The sequence below is a fragment of the Eurosta solidaginis genome, chromosome 5 (assembly GCF_040869045.1).
Source record: "Eurosta solidaginis isolate ZX-2024a chromosome 5, ASM4086904v1, whole genome shotgun sequence".
Taxonomy (NCBI): Eukaryota; Metazoa; Arthropoda; class Insecta; order Diptera; family Tephritidae; genus Eurosta; species Eurosta solidaginis.
In genome coordinates, this window is record NC_090323.1 from 25662540 (window position 1) to 25683796 (window position 21257).

General features: G+C 35.7%; 2 protein-coding genes and 1 long non-coding RNA gene across 3 annotated transcripts in view; 2 read left to right on the forward strand and 1 right to left on the reverse strand.

Moving 5' to 3' along the window:
• The window catches only part of LOC137254059 (uncharacterized), a 323781-nt gene that overhangs the window by 132398 nt on the left and 170126 nt on the right, over positions 1 to 21257 (forward strand). The gene's annotated exons all lie outside the window — the stretch shown is intronic.
• LOC137252700 (uncharacterized) overlaps positions 1 to 21257 on the reverse strand; it is a 177184-nt gene that overhangs the window by 62138 nt on the left and 93789 nt on the right. The window contains exon 3 of the mRNA XM_067788746.1: positions 15838 to 15921. Within this exon, the coding sequence (XP_067644847.1) occupies positions 15838 to 15921 (84 nt within the window). The remainder of the gene's footprint in view (positions 1 to 15837; positions 15922 to 21257) is intronic.
• Positions 11341 to 11900, forward strand: LOC137253696 (circumsporozoite protein-like). The gene is made up of 2 exons (XM_067791076.1): positions 11341 to 11463; positions 11603 to 11900. The coding sequence occupies exons 1-2, from the start codon at positions 11410 to 11412 to the stop codon at positions 11804 to 11806; spliced, it is 258 nt and encodes an 85-aa protein (XP_067647177.1). The 5' UTR covers positions 11341 to 11409; the 3' UTR covers positions 11807 to 11900.

A 21257-nucleotide genomic window follows, 5' to 3' on the forward strand; every position in this document is an offset into this window, starting at 1 on the left:
ACCAGAAAGGAAACAATCGCTAACCATGAAGATAGGTCGCTTTTCAGAAGCAAGGATTCCTATTTTGCTTTTGGGCTATATTATTCTTGTGTCGGTGTTACCGAATGGCAGCGGATTTAAACCAGTGTTTGACTCAGAGGTTAGTAGGCCAGTACCATGATAAAAATAGCAGCCCTATTGCCACAATCTAGTAAAGAGGAACTTTGTATGACTAACAGCATTTATTACGTATTTGCTTATATATGTAAGAGCATACGTATGACCAAAACAGGAAACTTAGCTCGATAAAACCGCGTGAGCCGTTAAACAGTAAAAAAAAAATTTAAAAATATAAAAAAAATATATATAAAAAATATTAGGATTTATGTTTGTATTTGCACGCCATTACCATCTGCATTAATTTGTTCTCATACAAATTTTTCGATAACATCGCAATAGTGAAAGCGTAACGACAATAATATTTTATATCCGGTTACGAATTCACAAACATTTTGTAGAAGGTTGGACCCTATCGATTTAGGATAAATTCTTTCAAGAACTAACATTGTGTTGCACCATTAGAGCACTCTGAACTTACTTTTAACAAGACGTATTTACACAAAAAGAAGCCACCCGCGGCAAATATGCACATCGTAAGAGGCGACTAAAATACCCATATTATTGAAGGGGTTATGTAGCGCTAAGCTTTCAAGGGGCTGCAAGCGCAATTTATAGTTTATCTAACTCAATTGTCATACCCGTGGGGACCCGAAGTATACTCATGGAACTAAGGGGGGGGGGGGGGGGAGTTGGTAAGCGTGATGTCCTAGAAGGTTTAATGTGGCTGTGGCGACCCCAATTTTCTCATGCAACTAGACGAATATTCTGTAGAGCTCAATGTGATAAAATTTAATCGTTCCCGAGATGGTCCGGCTTTTAACTTGATGATGCTTGTTACCGGAAAGTATCGAATTTTTTTGTCCGGCAATGAACCATGGATATCGATGGCACTCACCAAAGTCTTCGGTGGAATGTCTACAACAACAACAACACATACAAAATTAATTTTTTCTCTTCATAACTGGTCTTACACTCTTAATTGATGCACATATGAAAGGCGTCAAAAATCAATACGAATTTTGAGAGACCTATATAACCCTTTTACCTTGACAGTCTAAAATTGATTGGACGACAAAACGTACTCAGGAAAAAGTCAGAAAACTATAAATAAAAAGTTCCAAAATTTCGTAAAATTTTCTAAATTTTCGAATTTTTTCGAAACGTTTTTGAAATTTGTAATTACACTTACAAAATTTACGGTAATTTCTTCTTAAATCATCAAAAATAAATAAAAATTGCATTGAAGTAATTTAATAACAAGTAAGGAAGGTTAAGTTCGGGTGTAACCGAACATTACATACTCAGTTGAGAGCTATGGTGACAACATAAGCGAAAATAACCATGTAGCAAAATGAACCGAGGGAAACCCTGGAATGTGTTTGTATGACATGTGCATCAAATGAAAGGCATTAAAGAGTATTTTATGAGGGAGTGGGCCATAGTTCTATAGGTGGACGCCATTTAGGGATATAGCCATAAAGGTGGATCAGGGTTGACTCTAGAATGCGTTTGTACGATATGGGTATCAAAAGAAAGGTGTTAATGAGTATTTTAAAAGGGAGTAATCCTTAGTTCCATAGGTGGACGCCGTTTCGAGATATCGCCATAAAGGTGGACCAGGGGTGACCCTAGAATTTGTTTGTACAATATGGGTATCAAAAGAAAGGTGTTAATGAGTATTTTAAAAGGGAGTAATCCTTAGTTCCATAGGTGGACGTCGTTTCGAGATATCGCCATAAAAGTTGACCAGGGGTGACCCTAGAATTTGTTTGTACAATATGGGCATCAAACGAAAGTTGTTAATTAGTATTTTAAAAGGGAGTAATCCTTAGTTCCATAGGTGGACGCCGTTTCGAGATATCGCCATAAAGGTGGACCAGGGGTGACCCTAGAATTTGTTTGTACAATATGGGTATCAAAAGAAAGGTGTTAATGAGTATTTTAAAAGGGAGTAATCCTTAGTTCCATAGGTTGACGCCGTTTCGAGATATCGCCATAAAGGTGGGCCAGGGGTGACTCTAGAATTCGTTTGTGCAATATGGGTATCAAACGAAAGGAGTTAATGAGTATTTTAAAAGGGAGTGGGCCTTAGTTCTATAGGTGGACGCCTTTTCGAGGTATCGCAATAAAGGTGGACCAGGGGTGACTCTAGACTTTGTTTGTACGATATGGGTATCAAATGAAATGTGTTAAAGAGTATTTTTAAAAGTAAGTGTGCCTTCGTTCTACAGGTGTTTGCCTTTTCGAGATATCGCCAAAAAGGTGGACCAGGAGTGACTTTATAATATGTTTGTACGATATGGGTATCAAATGAAAGGTGTAACCGAGTATTTTAAAAGGGCGTGGGGCTTAGTTCTATAGGTGGACGCCTTTTCGAGATATCGCCATAAACGTGGACCGGGGGTGACTCTAGAATGAGTTTGTGCGATATGGGTATCAAATTAAAGGTATTAATGAGAGTTTTAAAAGAGAGTGGTGGTAGTTGTATATGTGAAGGCGTTTTCCATATAGCGACCAAAATATAGACCAGGATGACCCAGAACATCATCTGTTGGATACCGCTAATTTATTTATATATGTAATACCTGCCAAGATTTTAAGGCTTTTTTATTTCACCCTGCAGAACTTTTTCATTTTCTTCTACTTAATATGGTAGGTGTCACAACCATTTTATAAAGTTTTTCTAAAGTTATATTTCGCTTCAATAAAACAATCCAATTACCTTGCCATGTTTCATCCCTTTTTTCGTATTTGGTATAGAATTATGGCATTTTTTTCCTTTTTTCGTAATTTTCGATATCGAAAAAGTGGGCGTGGTCATAGTCGGATTTCGTTCATTTTTCATACCAATATAAAGTGAGTTCAAGTAAGCACGTGAACTAAGTTCATTAAAGATATGTCGATTTTTGCTCAAGTTATCGTGTTAACGGCCATGTGGAAAGACAGGCGGACGACTGTGTATAAAAACTGGGCGTGGCATCAACCGATTTCGCCCATTTTCCCAGAAAACAGTTAACGTCATAAAATATATGCCCCTACCAAATTTTAAAAGTATTGGTTAATTTTTGTTCGACTTATGGCGTTAAAAGTATCGTAGACAAATTAAATGAAAAAGGGCGGAGCCACACCCATTTTGAAATTTTCTTTTATTTTTGTATTTTGTTGCACCATATCATTACTGGAGTTGAATGTTGACATAATTTACTTATATACTGTAAAGATATTAACTTTTCTTTTAAAATTTGAATTAAAAAAAATAATTTTTTAAAAAGTGGGCGTGGTTGTTCTCCGATTTTGCTAATTTTTATTAAGCAGACATATAGTAATAAGAGTAACGCTCCTGCCAAATTTCATCATGATATCTTCAACGACTGCCAAATTACAGCTTTGAAAAAGTTTTAAATTACCTTCTTTTAAAAGTGGGCGGTGCCACGCCCATTGTCCAAAATTTTACTAGTTTTTTATTCTGAGGCATAAGTTCAACTCATCTAGCAATTTTCGTCGCTTTATATGTCTTTTGTAATGAATTATCGCACTTTTTCGGTTTTTCGAAATTTTCGATATCGAAAAAGTGGGCGTGGTTATAGTCCGATATCGTTCATTTTAAATAGCGATCTGAGATGAGTGCTCAGGAACCTACGTACCAAATTTCATCAAGATACCTCAAAATTTACTCAAGTTATCGTGTTAACGGACGGACGGACGGACGGACGGACGGACATGGCTCAATCAAATTTTTTTTCGATCCTGATTATTTTGATATATGGAAGTCTATATCTATCTCGATTCCTTTATATATGTACAACCAACCGTTATCCAATCAAGCTTAATATACTCTGTGAGCTCTGCTCAACTGAGTATAAAAATTGCCACTGTTATTTTCGTGTTCGCTGTCGTATATATGAATGACCTAATTAAATTGTAATATATTGTGTTGTCCACCTTAATGTTTGTACTAATTCAGCGCTATTAGTCATTGGTAATGATGCATAAGAGTGTAAAAAGCAATATTATTATTTTTGATTGACATCACCTGTAACGGCTATATCAGTGATGGCCACATACTTACATTTGCGTTTTGTGAATGCGTAAGATATAGAGCTAAATAACGCCCCCAGCGGGTTAGGGCATTAGAATATACCCGCGATAGGTATGCCTGTCGTAAGAGGCGACTAAAATACCAAATTGATTCGAGGTGTTGTCTAGCAACAACAACAACAACAACGAAGACGCTCTAGCCAAGAGAGTTCTATTACGCTCCTAGCTTCATATATGCGTAAAACTCATACAGCTCATTATTAAGCCTCTTTCGGTATTCGCCGTCGGCATCACAGACGGAATCATAAATCTTCGAACTTTTCTCTCAAACACTCCAATAACCATTTCTTCTTCTCTCGACAACGTCTATGATTACGTGCCATACATCAGGACAGGTATAATGAACGACTTGTAGAGCGTAATTATTTTTCGTCGAGAGAGGACTTTACTTTTCAATTGCTTACTCAGTTTCAAAGTAGCACTTGTTCGCAAAAGTTATTCTCCGTTTATTTCTAAGCCGACATTGTTTTTGCTATTAATGCCGGCTTCAAAAGTGACGAAATCCTTCACAGTCTGTCTGCCAAGGCGCGAGATTCTTCCCTGGATCACAGCAAGTACTTCGTCTTGCCCTTAATTACCGCAGTACCCACTTTTATGCTTATTTACCTTATCCAGAGAAGGCAGAACTCACAGAGCCATTTTTCAGGCCAATAATATCAAAATTATCATCATACGCCAACAATTGTACTGTCTTATAACAGATCTTGGTTTAGTTCTGCTGCAAGAATTATCTCCTCCAGCGTTATGTTGATGTTTCCTAATGTCGAAAAATGTTTGTTCACAAGTGTGTGCTCTAATCTGTGTTAGAGCTTTATTACGCCCATGTGCTAGACTAACACCAATACTACTCAGCTGAAACAATGCCATGCATTTAGTCTAATAAAATGCGACTTAGAATGCGATCATTATTTAATGGAAATAATCGGAGTTTGAATAATCTAATAGAATAGTGGGTGTAATAGGATCAACAGCGCTGATGCAATGACAATGACATAATTTTGTTGCCTCATAAATTTTCCAATAGAATAACGGGTTACAGTTGACATTTCATAAGCGGTTTTACTACTTTTCAATTTTAATAAATGTAGCAATAAATAAAAGTGTATTTATAATGTGAGTTTGCCAGTAGGAAATTTTCTGTACAAACCATCAACCCCAGCGGGAAGCCTGTTGTTGTTTTTGTTATATCCCCATTCAATAGGTGCGACCATTCAGTAGTTATCACCAACTTAAAGTTCCTAGTGGTTTGGACCAGAGATTTAAGGGTAATGGAGGTGTTAGTGCCACATATTTATTGAAAAGTTGGTTGGTGTTATTTAGGGTGATATAGCAAGCGAGCCATACATTGGATATGTCGGCGTAGATTCTGGATAACTAAGAGTTTAACCTATTACAGAATGCAGATTATTATTATACCCAGATGTACTTGTACACAGGGTATTATAACTTCGATTGGATAATGGTTCGTTGTACGGGTATAAAGGAAACGAAATAGATATAGACTATATCAAAATCATCAGTATCGAAAAAAAATGTAATTGATCCATGTCCGTCCGTCCGTCTATCCGTTAACACGATAAATTGAGTGAATATTGAGACATCTTCACCAAGTTTGCTACACGAGCTTATATGGAGCCAGAATATATTGGTATTGAAAATGAGCGCAATCGGATGATAACCCAGCCCACTTTTTATATATATAACATTTTGGAAAATACAAAAAACCTGATTATTTAGTAAAGAATACACCCAGAATGTTGAAATTTGACGTGTTGACTGATATTGAAACTCTTGATAAAAACTTAAAAAATATATATATTTAAAATGGGCGTGGCACTGTCCACTTGTGATAAAATCAAGTTTACAAACATTATTAATCACAAATCAAAAATCGTTAAACCGATACAATAAGGAATGCTTGGAAGAAAAATTAACCAAATCGGTTAAGGACCATGCCCACTTTTATATAAAAGATTTTTAAAAGGGTCGTGGACGAATAAACTAAGCTATATCTTTGCAAAAAAGAGCTTTATATCAATGGTATTTCATTTCCCAAGTGCATTTATAACAATAAATAGGAAAAACTTCAAATTTTAAAAAGTAGGCGTGGCGCCGCCCCTTTTATGACTAAGCAATTTTCTATGTTAAGGGAACCATAACTCGAAGAAAAATTAGTTCAGTATAGAACCATATGTATATGTATTATTGCGCAGCCTTGTAACACGAAAAACAAACAACAACATTTCAAGTGTACAACTGTGTATGTAATGATCGGTTTCACCCGAACTTAGACTTTCTTACTTGTTTCTATTATTGTTATTACTAGGCCTGGAAGCACTGCGACCTTTGTGTAGATCTATTGTGCATGACCTTTTAGCCTAATTTTTTATGTGGAGGCTTTTGATGTATCTAAGTACCTCTTCAGGCTTTACACTCCATATCATATAGGGTTTAAGATTCACACCACCTGTCTAGCCAGAGCGACGCATTCGCACAGAATGTGAACCTGCGTTTCATTCTCCAGCTTACAGAAACGAAAAATTTTAAAATCGGTAGAGAATGCAGATAGAAGTTGAGCTAGAGTGACGCATGTCGCGTGTCTCCCTGTAGAGGTTATTGTCCTCAACTGCGAGTTTAGGGTATTTATCTTTAAAAACGGGGTTCACCTAGCAATCCTTGACATAGTGGCCCGACGCTTTTTTTTTTTTTGAAGTTTCTGAGGAGCTTGTCATACTCCAATTTTTCATAAAGCTGATGGCGGATTTCTTCATAGAGCTAACGTAAAAGACTTTTTAAGTTTCTGGTAGGCAGGACATCTTTAATTAGGTTTCTGTGTATTCAGCAGAAAATGTTTTACATAATTTTTTCTATATTTTCCATTATAATTTTATGAATATGGAATTGTCAATTAAAATTCCATTTCTCTCCTCTTAAGGGACTATTCTTGCCTCACTGTGTAGATGATGTTCTGCGGAAGAGAGAAGACATCTCGTGTCAGTTCTAACCGCGATATTTTGGCAGGCCTGTAATTTCAATGAGAATGTTAGTATTAGCGTTGCTTTATATTTGCTGCTCCAAGTGGTGTCGGCAAGAGACTTGAGATTATTTTGCGCCTCTGTAGTTAAATTATAATTGCGGCTGCATGCTTGCCAAAATGAAAATCCTGCTCGAAAGTGACACGCAGTAATGTCATCGACGTGAATGTCCACCATGGTCGACATTTGCTTTGCCTACGGGTAGCCAGTCGTTCTGTAAAGTTAAATATACCCCATTTTACCCTATTCTCGAAAATCTGCTGATGAAAAAACGGTTGTACATATTTTACTGTTATGTAGAGCGTTGATATAGGTTAAAATTTTGTATATTTTTTTATTTAAGGTACTCTTCCTAGTCAGCTAGTAGAGTCCAAGCCACAACTACCATTATAACCTTAGTCCAGCTTATAGCTTTGCACATCTTTTTTTTGGAAGGTATGATTAAATAGATAAACCTACAATATACCTTTTACACAAAATTAACTCTAAACATGGGTGCCACCAAAATTCCATAAACATTAAGTGACCACAGCAAAAGGCAGCAATGCTAATTGAAATGTGGCAAGCAAGTGTGTGGGGAAATATTTATGCCACCTGAGCAAACACACATTGTATGCTCATTAGGGAGGGTCAGAATTCGTTTTAGAGGTATGGTTCCTTCGGCAAAGTTTCTTATTTTGATCCCTAGAATATGATTTTCACAGAGCAATGGGCGATTTTTTTTGCCTCCCCACAAATCGACCCGCCCTAATGCTCATATATGGAGATGAGAAGTTTCCAAATTTGCATAAACACTTACTAATTTTCATACATGTGTCCGTTCACTGTTGTGATTTGTATGCAATAAATTGCTTTATCGTCAAAATTAATTACATAACAGTGCCTAATTGCTCGTTGCAACAATATAAATGCGGGCGTATGTTTGTATGTAATACCTATGCATGACAAAAGTTGTTGTTGTTATAGATGAGGTAATAAATTTCGGAGCAAAATGTAGAAATACCAACGCTAAACGCTGCTCATTTGCATTTACTTATGCTAACTAAGAAGTTAATATTTACATATCTGAATATGAGGAATTATAAAAGTTAGGAATAGTTAGGAAAAAAAAGAGAGACATATTGTAAAGAATGTTAAAATAAAAAAAATCTTTTAAAATAGAAAGTCCATATTTCAACAGACTGTTCATTTATATTCTGAAGATACAGTAGTATTTAAGTTTGTTAAAGTGAGTTATGCGCCACCGCTTACAGAAGAAAGTTTATATAAAACAGTTGGTGTGGTGATCATCTGAATGAGAACGGAGAAGAAGAAAGAATATAAAAGAAATGGCAGTGACGATGTATGGAGATGGTGGAGAAGAAGATGAAGGTTGGGCCGCGAAATATAAGGAAAAGGGAAAGATGAAGGCATAATGGAAAAGTAAGAAAGAGGAATAGGAATAGGTAGGATAAAGCAAACGAAAAACTGGGTGTAATAAATAGAAAAAAGGGTAAGAGAATGAAAAAAATGGAGAAAATCGAAAAAGAAAAGAAAGAGGGAAAAAAATATACGATTAGGCGTGAAAATAAAGAAACTAGAAAGTCCAATGTGGTCATATTAAAAAGCTCTCGAGATAATCGGTTAAGTACATTTACTTTGTGACTGGAATGCAACGGATCCATGTATATCCAGCAAAGTCCAATGTGGTCATATTAAAAAGCTCTCGAGATAGTCGGTTAAGTACATTGACTTTGTGACTGGAATGCAACGGATCCATGTATATCCAGCAAAAGATCATCAACAACGATAAACAACGAAACAACCCAAAATATGCGGGGATTTCATTGCTACATGAATACAAAGGATTTGAAAAGGAAATTTTCGAGATAAAGAGAAACGTAATGGAAGCGAAATAGGGAGAGTGTTAACAGGAAGACAAAAAAAGTCATTAGAAATTACCCCTACAGTCAAACAGCAAATTAGCCAGGTAATACATGTAGTAATCAAACATTGATATTTTTTTAATAACATCGAACTAGTGATGAGAAGATTCAACTTTTATCACCCTGCAAAAACGATGCGAGAGAGTCGCACAAAGTGATCGTTTCGCACTACAGTCAGTAACTACCTACGAACTGCTCCTAGTCGGATTCACAGTGGGAAAGTTGGTGAACAAACTTATACTTAGAGGAGTGAAGATTAAGCTTTATATTTTAAATCAGAGAGGACATTTAAGGATTAACCAGAAAAAGCTAATCGGCTTATGATAGATAACAACCGATATTAAAGAACAAAGATATGTGAGATATATTTATTTCAAAAATTTTCTGGTATTTCTCAGTGGTTATTTTTTATTTTTAAATTTTTCTCAATACCACTGAAATTACTTGGTGTGATTTTATTGAAAAGGTTTTTTTCAAAATGGTTATTTTGCAACCGAAATCGATTTTCGCGATGGTTAACCGCTGTTATTGCTGTTGTTGTTGTTCTAGCGATAAGGACACTCCCCGAAGGGCTTGAGGAGTGTTATCGATGTTGATGGTCCTTTGCCGTATGCAGATCCGGTACGTTCCGGTACTAAGCCCGACCATCTCTGGAACAATTTGTTATGATCACATGGGACCTTCTAGGCCATCTCGCCCTCCCACGCCTACTTCCATGAGGAATTCGAGGTCATCAGAGCCTCGGCTGTTAATGAAACAGGATTCGCCACGGATAGGTGAGGTTGGCAATTGCGTTTGTAAAAGCTATATTTTGCGCTGACAACCTGAAGAGGTTGTGCTACACAACTCCTTAATCTATTTGGTATTTTAGTCGCCTCTTACGACAGACATACCTGGGGGATGGTTAATAGCTCGCCTGCTATGTTCAAATTGACATAATTTAAACTGACCATTATGTTACTGTCAGGATCTGTAAATAATTGTTATTTCCCAAAATTAAAACCAGAAAAACCATAATTCGTCTCAACCGCTTATTTTTGGGGCTATACAGTTACTATTTCGAAGATCAACTTATGATTTTTCTGGATTGTTCGCGAATAGTTTTGGGATCATTTCGAGACTTTTTGTTTTTCTATTGGGATCATTTCGTTCCTATTTTGAGATCACATCGAAAAATGTTTTATCGGGATTAATTTCGCAATTATTTCGAGATAAATTTGGAACTTTTTCGTCATTATTTCGGGACTATTTTGAGATCTATTTGGTATTAGTTAAGATTGCGTTTTGAGATAAATTTGAAAATGTGTTAGGGAACATTTTTTGCAGGATTATATCGAAAACATTGCGTTACAATATCGGCATTATTCAGGGACCATTTTGATATCTTTGTTGGCTCATTTCAGGGTCATTTCGAAATAATTACGTGATCATGCTAGTGACGATTTCGGCATCTTTTTTGTACTATTTTTTAATAATTTAGCAGGGATCGGAAAATTTAAATTTGAATGCGAGTTGTCGGAATATTATCGGTGAGTTATCGTGTCATAGGTTTGTTATCGAAAAGTTATCGACTTTTTATCGAAAAAATTTCGATCTTTTGTCAAAAAGTATCGATTTTTTATCTAAAAGATATCTAAAAAATATCGATTTGTTATCGAAAAGCTATCGATAGAGGTGACCGCCGTAGTTAGGTGGCAGCGCGCTCCGCCTATCACAACGGAGATGCTGGGTTCACGTCCCGGGCAAAGCAATATCGAAAAATTTGAAAAATGCTTTTTTCAATTAGAAAAAGTTTGTCTAAGCTGTTGTGCTGTGAAGAACAGTTTTCTATATTTGTAGATAATGTTAACAGAGTTTTGGATATAAACAAATTACTTTAATTACCTTGCAAATGACATCATTTCATTTTTAAGAAAAACAAATTTAATTTAATTTTTAAATTAAAATTCAAGGTATTATTATAATTAATATCGGGTGCATTAATCCGCTATAAAATTTGTTATATTATTGTTTGTTTACTCATTGATCCACCTCATCATTGTACTTTTATCACAATCTTAAAATGTTTGCAATTCATTTGGCTACACAAATCAGTAACTTTGCGAAATTGCATGTATTACATTCAGATAAAATCAACAGCTATGTGAAATTTTAATGCAACATCCAGACTATAAAATGTGGGTGCAGCAAACTAAAAGTATTATTGACTTTACAGCAGTTGGAGAATCAAGCTCAAATTGTTCAAAGAAAATATGCGTACTCTATTTTTGGTCGCTTTGATTTGCGGCGTTTTGGTGCTGATGTTGGTAAGAAATTTTAAAAGTTGTTTATAATTAAAAAAATTTGAAAATTCGATAAGCTGAAAAACAGTCAAAATATGTCCGAACTTTTGTTTCCATGACATTACACTACTCATTTAATAACATACATTTATACTTTTTTCAGCAATCAACGAACGCTAGTCCTCCTACGCAAATGTCGCCCCAAAAAGGCGGTGACTCAAGCGGTCGTGCACGACGTGCTGCGAATGGAGCTGGTGGTGGTGCTGGTGGTGAAGCTGGTGGGAAAGCTGGTGCAGATGGTGGATTCGATTTTAACATGGGTGCTGGTGTCCGTGGCAAGGCCGGTGATGGTCGTGGTGGCAAATAGGAATGCAGGACAACTAAGCTTATAGCCATGATATGCATATATATGAATATGTACATGGTAAAAAAAATTAATAAAGCAGAGTAATAAAAAAAAATCTGAAAATGTGCGACTTAATCATCAGCAGGCTTAGAATATACCCGCGGCAAGTATGCTTTTCGTAAGAGGCGACTAAAATACCAAATTGATTTAAGGGGTTGTGTAGCGCAATCCTTTCAATGGGTTGTGAGCGCAAAATATAGCTTCTCCAACCCAATTGTCAACCGCACCTACCCGTGGCGAATCCTGTCACTTTAACCGCCGTGGCTCTGGCGATCCCAATCTCCTCATGGATCTAGGGGGTGAGAGGGCGGTATGGACTTGATGGTTTCATGTTGTCTTACTAAATCTTATCTTTACTAGTTACAGGAACGTACCGGATCTGCATCCGGCAAAGGATCATCAACATCGTTAGCACTCCCCAAGACAAAAGAGGAGAGTCCTTGTCGCTACAACAACAACAACAATAGCACTGAAGTTCATCTTAAGGGAATTACTTTATGTATGGTTCCTTCAATTCCATTTTTTTTTTTTTTTTTTTTTTTTATTGTGTAAATCTATGTGTACCTAGCAGAAAAAGTTGTATTTATCATTAACTTTTAACTTTCCCCGTTTAGCGACCATATCCAGCAAATAGGTTTGCATTAGAAAATCTATCCACCTACGTTATTAAACATCTTTAAACATTATTTATTAAGTATTGACCAATTAAAATGCATGCATGAAAAGTTATTTAAGCGGATAAAAACATGCCTATGTATATGCTGAAGGATGGTCCCTAAAAAAGTAAAATTGCTAATACTTAAATTGAAGATATCTTATACAAAAATTTGGTCTTCACTGGAGACGGTTAAGGCGTGCCAGAAAGGGGACACATTGAAGATTGCCTTACATAATACTCAAAGCATTAAAATTATATTTTTTAACTGACACCCAACATCGATAGCACCATAGTAGAAGGATTCAATTGTATATTTTGAACTCGATGCGAGAAGGTAGGGTCATAGGTTAGTCAGAATTTTGAGCAATGTGTCACACGCCTTAACTGTATTCAATCGGAGCCAAAATTTGTAAGTGATATCTTCAACGCAAGCAATTTCAATATAAGGTATTAGATAAAAAAAGGGTTAATTTTTAAGTTCTTATATTGAAAGCTTAACTTTGACTTTTATTCGATACGCTTTAACCTTCTTCGGTCGAGAACAAAAATTTGTATATCATCTCTGGGCCCATTGTATTACCGACTGCAGGTGTGAAAGATTTAAAAAACTTTATCCACTTTAATTTTTAAGGACCGCCCTAATTTATGCACATATTTTCATACAATTCTATTTACTTTCCCAACAATAACAATAAACAGATATAGTTTAGCCACATGGCTTATGACATCAACTGCATGTCATCTGCTTGACCATTGCCTGCATAATTCATCGCTGCAATTTATTCCAGTGATTGACTGTCTGTCATATCTATAAAGATAAAAGTACATCAAATCTTTTAACATACATACGTCCATATGTAATATGTTAGTTTATTTTGTTTGTATACAATGTGTTTGTGCCAGATGCACGCAGGTTATTATAAGCCAAAAGCTAAATAGCATTTTGTTGACTTAAGTACAATAATTGATATTAGGAAGCCCCAGATGCGCATGGGATCAGCACAATCTCTTGTTTTATATTTGCCATTTGGCGCGTAACCAATATAATTTCGCCATGATTGTAAGTTTATAAGAATATACATATTTACATATGCGATTGGAGGTGGTGTAAGATTGACATTGTATATATATTTGTAAATACTGAAGGTTATTTGATTTGATGATAAATATTTGCATACATTAAAGCTTCGTACGCATAGAGATGGATTACGTAGAATAAGAGAAAATTATGATGCTAATGGACCGAGTAAATTGAAATTTATTTAGTGTATGCATATCGTGACGAATACTAGCATTTCTAACATCACTATGCTGTTAATAAATAAACACAACGACAGCAAGCCATTTAGGCACATACATAGAAGGCAACGAAGAATATTTCACACTCATAACAGTAAGAAGCAAAGAGCCCTGAAAAAATGCGACTAGTCTACGATGAATCAGGGCAAAGGAGTTCTAATCTCTTAATATTTATTTTATTTTATTATTTTCGTTGCTGTTTATTTTTTTCAATTGGCTACATAAATTTCAAACTGACTGATGCCAAATATACCCAAAAGGGACTAAACGGGATCAATAATACCCCAATGTGGACAAAAGAGATCAATCACAGACCGCTGTCCTTAAGGATTAATCGCACGATTTGGTTAGGAGAAATAGGTGAAAGAGGCTAACTGAGAGTATAGACGAAGCGCGGTGCAAGCGAGAATGATCAGTTTGATTTTAACACGCTTTAGTGAAGTACGCGATAATTGTAATTGTGAAGTACTACGTCCAAAATAGTGTAAGTGAAGAACGTTTTGTTATACTGAATAGTTGCGCTATATGTTCGACAGTTCAGAATTTCCCAAAATTCGTTATAATGTTATAATCACAATAATGTTTATGGTGGTGTGAGATTAGGGCTAGAGATTTAATTCGATGTCCCAGAGGACTATTTTTGAATAGAAAAGTCGGATTGTGTAGAACAAATTCAATGCAAAACAAGCGTTAATACATTTGCGTGCCAATTTAAATAAATTAGTGCTTGGCGCGATATACAGCCGGGTAGATTTAGGTCGAGCTTCCCTTACACTTTGTGTTGTGCTACTTTTTAATTTCTCCTCAGGGACCTATTTTCTTTATGGCATCTCCGAATGCCATCTGCAAGCGAATAAATTTTCGCTGAGAAGCTTTCCGAGGGACGAATCTCTTTAGACTTTTTTAATTGAAAAAACTGTTTTCTAAAAAATATTTGGTTTGGTAGGCAAGCATCCTATCGCCACACAATGGTGGCCGTCCTGTAAAATTAGCTAGAGATGTATTTAAATTAGAATCAACAATAAGGTCATTATGACTCATTGCGCTTAGCTTAAATAAGAAAATGACATTCTTGACCTGCAGCGCAATTCTGTATATGGGTGACGAAAAATTCTATAAGGTTCCTAATGGCAATAGCAACGAATTGGTATATTTTTCAAAATTACAGCTCATAAGCTGGTATCTTTATAAAAGTATCTTGTCCGTTGATGTGTCTATGTGACAAAAGTTGAAGTGCGTGGGCGATCTTCATTAGCTCCTCGTTATGGATATTTGAACATTTTTCTCCTTCCATAACATGCCATTTTCAGGCAATTTTTCGTTCAATAACACTGAACATGGCTTGTTGTCAAAAGCAATATCCTTTATATCGCTTACTCATCATAGAAAACATGTTAGAAGCCTACCTACGTCCACAATTATTGTAACACGTTAATGTCCCAAGGAAAATCGATATAACAATTTCAATATTGAACAACCTGATTTATAGTTGAAATCTGTTAAGACAAACAGCCATCTCTTTGATCTTGAGGATTATTTCAGCGCTTTAAACTCGCCCAAATCAAATCGATTGTCACACTATCTTTCTGCTGAACGTAAAAATACAATTGAACGCCGCTGCGCTCAATAAGCGATCACTAACACGCCTTTTGACAATATGGCCTTATAGCTCTGATAAAGAAACCGATAACTTTTCGATATAAATCCAATAACTCTGATAATTATTCGATTACCTTTCGCCTTATAACGAAGTGGTAACACTCTGACAACAAATTACGATTACTTTTCGATAACAAATCAATAACTTTCTGACTACATATCGATTACTTTTCGGTAAATATTCGATAACTTTTGACTACATATCGATTACTTTTCGGTAATCATTCGACAGTTTTTCGATAATAAATCGATTTTTTCCAAAAATTTTTAAATTGGAAAAAAAATTGTCTATTCGCTCCTGCAGCAAGTGAATCCAACATATTACGCTTACCCGTTCATTTTATATTCTCCCATATAGACTACACTTACTCTATACCTTATGCTTTCATTTTGAATTTCACCATATCGTGAGCAATGATATTTACACATCAAAAGAGGCAGAATAAATACGACTTCAATCCTAAAATTAAAAGAAAAAGAAGGAAGATACGGATCAAATAGCTTCGTCATATGTTTTATGTTTACATGATAAACAAAAAGAATTTAGACTTTAGTATTGACAACACTACCACAAGAGGTGGTATCGATATTTTTATTTATATGTTTTTCACGTTTAATAAGTGTAGTTTTTTAATGTAAAATTGTGCAATTTCTAATGTAAATTATATATTGTGAGTCTATTGACTATGTTATATGTCTATGTATGTATCTACGCGAATGCCTATGTATGTATCTGCGCGTGATTACCAAGTAGATATGTTTGTAATGGCCTCTTAAATTAAAACTCATATCTGTAATTTCTCTTTTTTTCACCAGAAAATAAAATGGAAATGCCCCTGAAGATGCTAAAAAAGTTTTAGCGAAACGTCGGGAAAAATAGTGGAATGTTTCATTTGCACTAATCAGCGGTTAGATCGGATTTGCCTATGGAAATAGAAAAATTCCTCTAAAAATACATATATAGAAAAAGTTCTTACTAAATCATCTTCCTATGAATTATAACAACACTGTACAACACATCCACATATTTTTCTTTTAGCAGGGTAACTGAGAGTTTCTTGAAAATCTTATTTCATGCAACACATTCGAGTTCTTTAGTTTTTGCACTTTATTCACCATGCTAAAAATTTGTTTTGAAACCAACCAAGGGTGCTTATTAAAACATTATTATTTTGATCTAACACCACTAGCAACATGTTGCGGCAACAAGTTGAAACTTTATGACGCCTTGGAGAAGAACTTCCAAAACCTAGTGAAACCAGCAGTATGAAATTTAATTATTGTATTTGGGACCAATAACTTATCGACCAAAACTCTAAAATTTATCGTCAACTGGATCACAAACTCTTTTAAACTATTATTATTTGACTGCCATTGACATAGAGAAATATCTCTGCGATACCGTTTTTTCAAATATACGCCATAGCGGCTCGGTTAAAAAGTTGTTATTTTACAGTGTTATTTTATAGGGTTTTTACAGGGAGTGGTTCATATGATCATATTATTATAAAGTGGACCTGAAATATTTGCATTTTGACTCTACATCATTAGCAACATGTTGCAGCAATAACTTGAAGATTTATGATGCCTTCGGGAAGGGTTTTCATAACCTAGGGAAATCAGCATAGTTATTATGATATTGTGGCGAATATTAGCATTTCTGACATCACTATGCTGTTAGTAAATAAACAGAACGACCGTAAGCCATTTACACACATACATATAAGGCAACGAAGAATATTTTACACACGTAGTCAGCAGATAAGAGCGCAGAAGAAAGATAAACAATCACACATTACGTTATCATCAGCTAAGAGCAGAAGCTGTTACTCACACATACACACGCAAATAGCTAGAAGAAAAACATAAACTACAGATATAGACCAAGTATGAGATACAACTGTTCAGAAGGCATGTCCGTGAAAAGTCTAGACCATACGTGAAATAGGTGAACGAGGCTAACTGAGACGGTGCAAGCGATAATCAATCAGTTTGATTTACACACGCTATTAGTAAAGTACACGATAATTGTAATTGTGAAGTACTACTCTCAAAGTAGTATAAATAAGACCATGTTGCCATACTGAATATTGGAGTTATTTATTCGACAGTTCAGCGATTCGAATTATAAGAGAAGCTGCAGAATAATCAGAGTTCCCAAAATTCGTTAAAATATTTAAAGATTTTTATTAGGACCAATAACTTATGAGCCAAGAATGTTGAAACTTATATATTTGTCGTAAATTATAACACAAACTCTTTTTAATAGTTAACATTTAACTGCCATTGAAGTAGAGAAGTATCTATGCGATACCGCCATTCAAAAATATGCCATGGTGACTCTGTTGAAAGCTTATTGTTGTACAGTGCTATTTTGTAGTATTCTTGTAGAGAATTCTTCACAGGCAATGAAGAGATATAAGGACCTTATGGAAATTTTAACATTTTAACCCGATATCATTAGCAACATGATGCAGCAACAAGCTGAAACTTTATGATGCCTTGGAAAGACTTCACGAACCTACTGGAATGCGAAAAATCACTGCCACGAGGGTTTCTATTTATATTTTGAGCCTTGCCAACACTAATTGTTTGCCGGCGTCATCTGACGTCTTCAATTGAAAGCTTGACGAAAATTTTGGCATTTGAGCACAACTTGTGTTGTTAACACTAACTTAAAAATTGTATCTTAGCGAAAAAATGGAATTAACTCGTGAAAATTTTCGTTCGATGATTTTTTACGACTTTCGACGTGGATTATAAAGACAGCAGTGCTTTGACCAACTCCCTTCCACCTTTGGCGATGAAGCCCCATCCTTTGCCACTGTGAAGCGCTGATACAACGAATTCCATCTTGGTCGCCGTACGCTGAGGGACGAAGACGAAAATCGTGAAGGTCGTCCAAAATCGGTTGTTGTGCAATAAAACATTGGCGCTGTGCGTGAACTTATACTGCAAGATCGTGATACGACTTAACGTGAGATTCAGGCGTCCCTGGGCATTAGTATGATGAGCATAAATAAGATATTGCATGAACATTTATCTGTGAAAAAATTTGTTCGCGTTGGATCCATAATTTGACAAAAGCTCAAAAAGATGCTCGTGTCAATTGGTGCAAAGAAATGCTCATGAAACACAATCGCGGTACATCAAAAGCTGTATATTACATCTACATAGGTGACGTGACGAAGCTTGGATCTATGCTTATGATATCGACGCAAAACAGTAATCCACTGTATGGGTCTTCCAAGATGAGCCAACTCCGACAAAAGTGATTCGTGCGCGAAGCACTTCGAAGCAAATGATCGCCTGTTTCTCCTTAATAACTGGACATGTGGCTACCGTTCCATTAGAGCAACGAAGAACGGTGAATTCTGAATGGTACACAACCATTTGTTTGCCAGTAGTGCTTGGTGAAATACGGAAGAAGAAGCGCCAACGAAGAATCATTCTTCATCATGACAATGCCAGCTCTCACACAGCGGCTGAAACAACCGTCTATTTGACTGGCCAAATCGTCGAATTAATGAGTCATCCTCCGTACAGCCCAGATTTGGCACTAAATGACTTCTTTTATTTCCGCAAATCAAAAATAAATTTCGTGGCCAACGTTTTTCGGCGCCTGAAGAAGCCGTTGATGCATTCAAAAACCATATCTTGGAGATACCTCAATCGGAGTGGAAAAAGTGCTATGAAAATTGGCTTGAACGCATGCAAAAGTGTATTGATTATCATGGAGAATAATTCGAAAAACAATAAAGTTATTTTCGATAATAAATTACTATCTTTTAATTATTAGGCTCAAAATATAAATAGCAACCCTCGTATTACTGCAATTTGTTGAAAAACAAGCTTTTAACCCCTAACCTTTAACTGCAATTGAAACAAATCAGATCTATATAATACCGCCTTTAAGAAATACATATGTTACTGTCAGTTTGTTTAAAAGTTGTTATTATACGGTATTACTTGTGAAGCTGAAAACATCATGTAATACGTGATAGAGAACAAATTGGTTGAGTTTTGCGTGGGTACTACTTTTTCCAAGCAATTACCGCATGATGTTTGTACACAGTAAAAGCAAATTGTTTTTTTCTTTAAATTCCATTTCAATCATAAATTCTATGCTTACTGTGCATTAATTGTTTCTTAACAAAGCTGACAATTAACAAAGTCACGATTTTGAGTTCGGGAAAATATGGTTAGAGCAGGCAGCGGAGGATTAGTGTTCCTTCCCAAATATGGATTCTTACGCATTTAAATGAGTCAACCTACTTATTAGGGATATTAGCTTAAAACTTAAAGCTTTCAGAAAATTGGTAGTATGCCTTAAGATGGAGGCATTAACGCTTATTTTAAGAATATATCAAATAATAAAACATAGCCCTTTGAAAAAATTTCAGTGACCGGTGACTCATTGTAAATACTAACCCTCATTTAGATACGAAAATCTGGCAGACAGCTGCTGACATTTGCTTCTTTTTTGCTATACATAACAACAAATTTGATAATTATTATTTTTTAATAATGTTGCTAAGTGTTGGCAGTTAGGCAAAGAGGCAAATAAACGACTTATTCATACCTGTCCTTATATTCGCACGCTTTGTACAAAGAACAATTATAACTGCCGCAATTTTATTCTCTTGCATACACACAAGTTATCTCAACTCTTAAGTCAGTATTTGTAAACATTGTTGGCATTAATGAGGCAAACTGGTGACTTCACTGACACTTAAATATGTTGGCTTGAGAATCAATGTCAAATTGGATTACTTCATACTCCGGCTATGTGTCAAATCAGGTTTTGTTCACTTACTCAGAGAACGTACACCAACTAACTTTTATGGCATTTGGTATCAACACAAATTATTTAAATAAATACGATGACGTCAAAAATAGAGTGAAACAGTATAACCTTTGGTAAAGGTTTGATCAAGGAAAGTCTGTTCTATATGAATTATGCAACTTAACTTTTATATCCAATAATAAACCTAAAACGGAGTCGTGATGAAATTAGTTCCGAAAAAGAAACCGATACCGAGCTGGAGACCGGAAGCACAACCAAAATTGAGAACGGATGCAAAACCGGAACCGAATCTCATTCTGAAAGCTGAACTTAATAAACCCGTAAACGAAAACAAAACGGTAAACGAAAACAAGACAGGAAGCGAAACCGCAACAGAAAGAGAATCTGTAAATTAAAGTGTAAAAGATTTTACAAAAAAAACCTTACCTGAAATTCAAAACCTATACCTCGACAAGAGGCAATCCTGGAAGGCAAACGAAATCAACAAACAAAACCGATCGCGAAGCGAGATGATACCTGAGAGCGTAACTGGATTTGCATCTTTAAACTGGAACCTGAACTATAATTCGAGGTTGAAACCGAAACCAAATCCGAATTCGGAATAACCGGAATAACAGAAACCGAGCTTAAACATATTGGATTCCACCCAAAGTTGAATCTGGAACCAAAAACGAAAAAGAAGCTAGAGTCGAACAGTAAAATAAAAAAAACGGATCCAAAATCGAAAAGAAGCTGAAATCGAAACAGAAGTCGAATCCCAAACCAGAACAGAAATTCAAACCACACATGGAACTGAAACCGGATGGGACTCGAAACTGCAATAAGAACTGTGTTAAAAACCACACAACTAGTCCGGAACTGCATTCGAAATCGAAGTAGGATTCGAGCCCGATCCGGACAGTGTACGGATACGAAAAAGAAACTAGAACCCAAACATAAAATAGTAATGCCGATATGAAACCGAAATTGGAAACTGAAACAGGAAATAG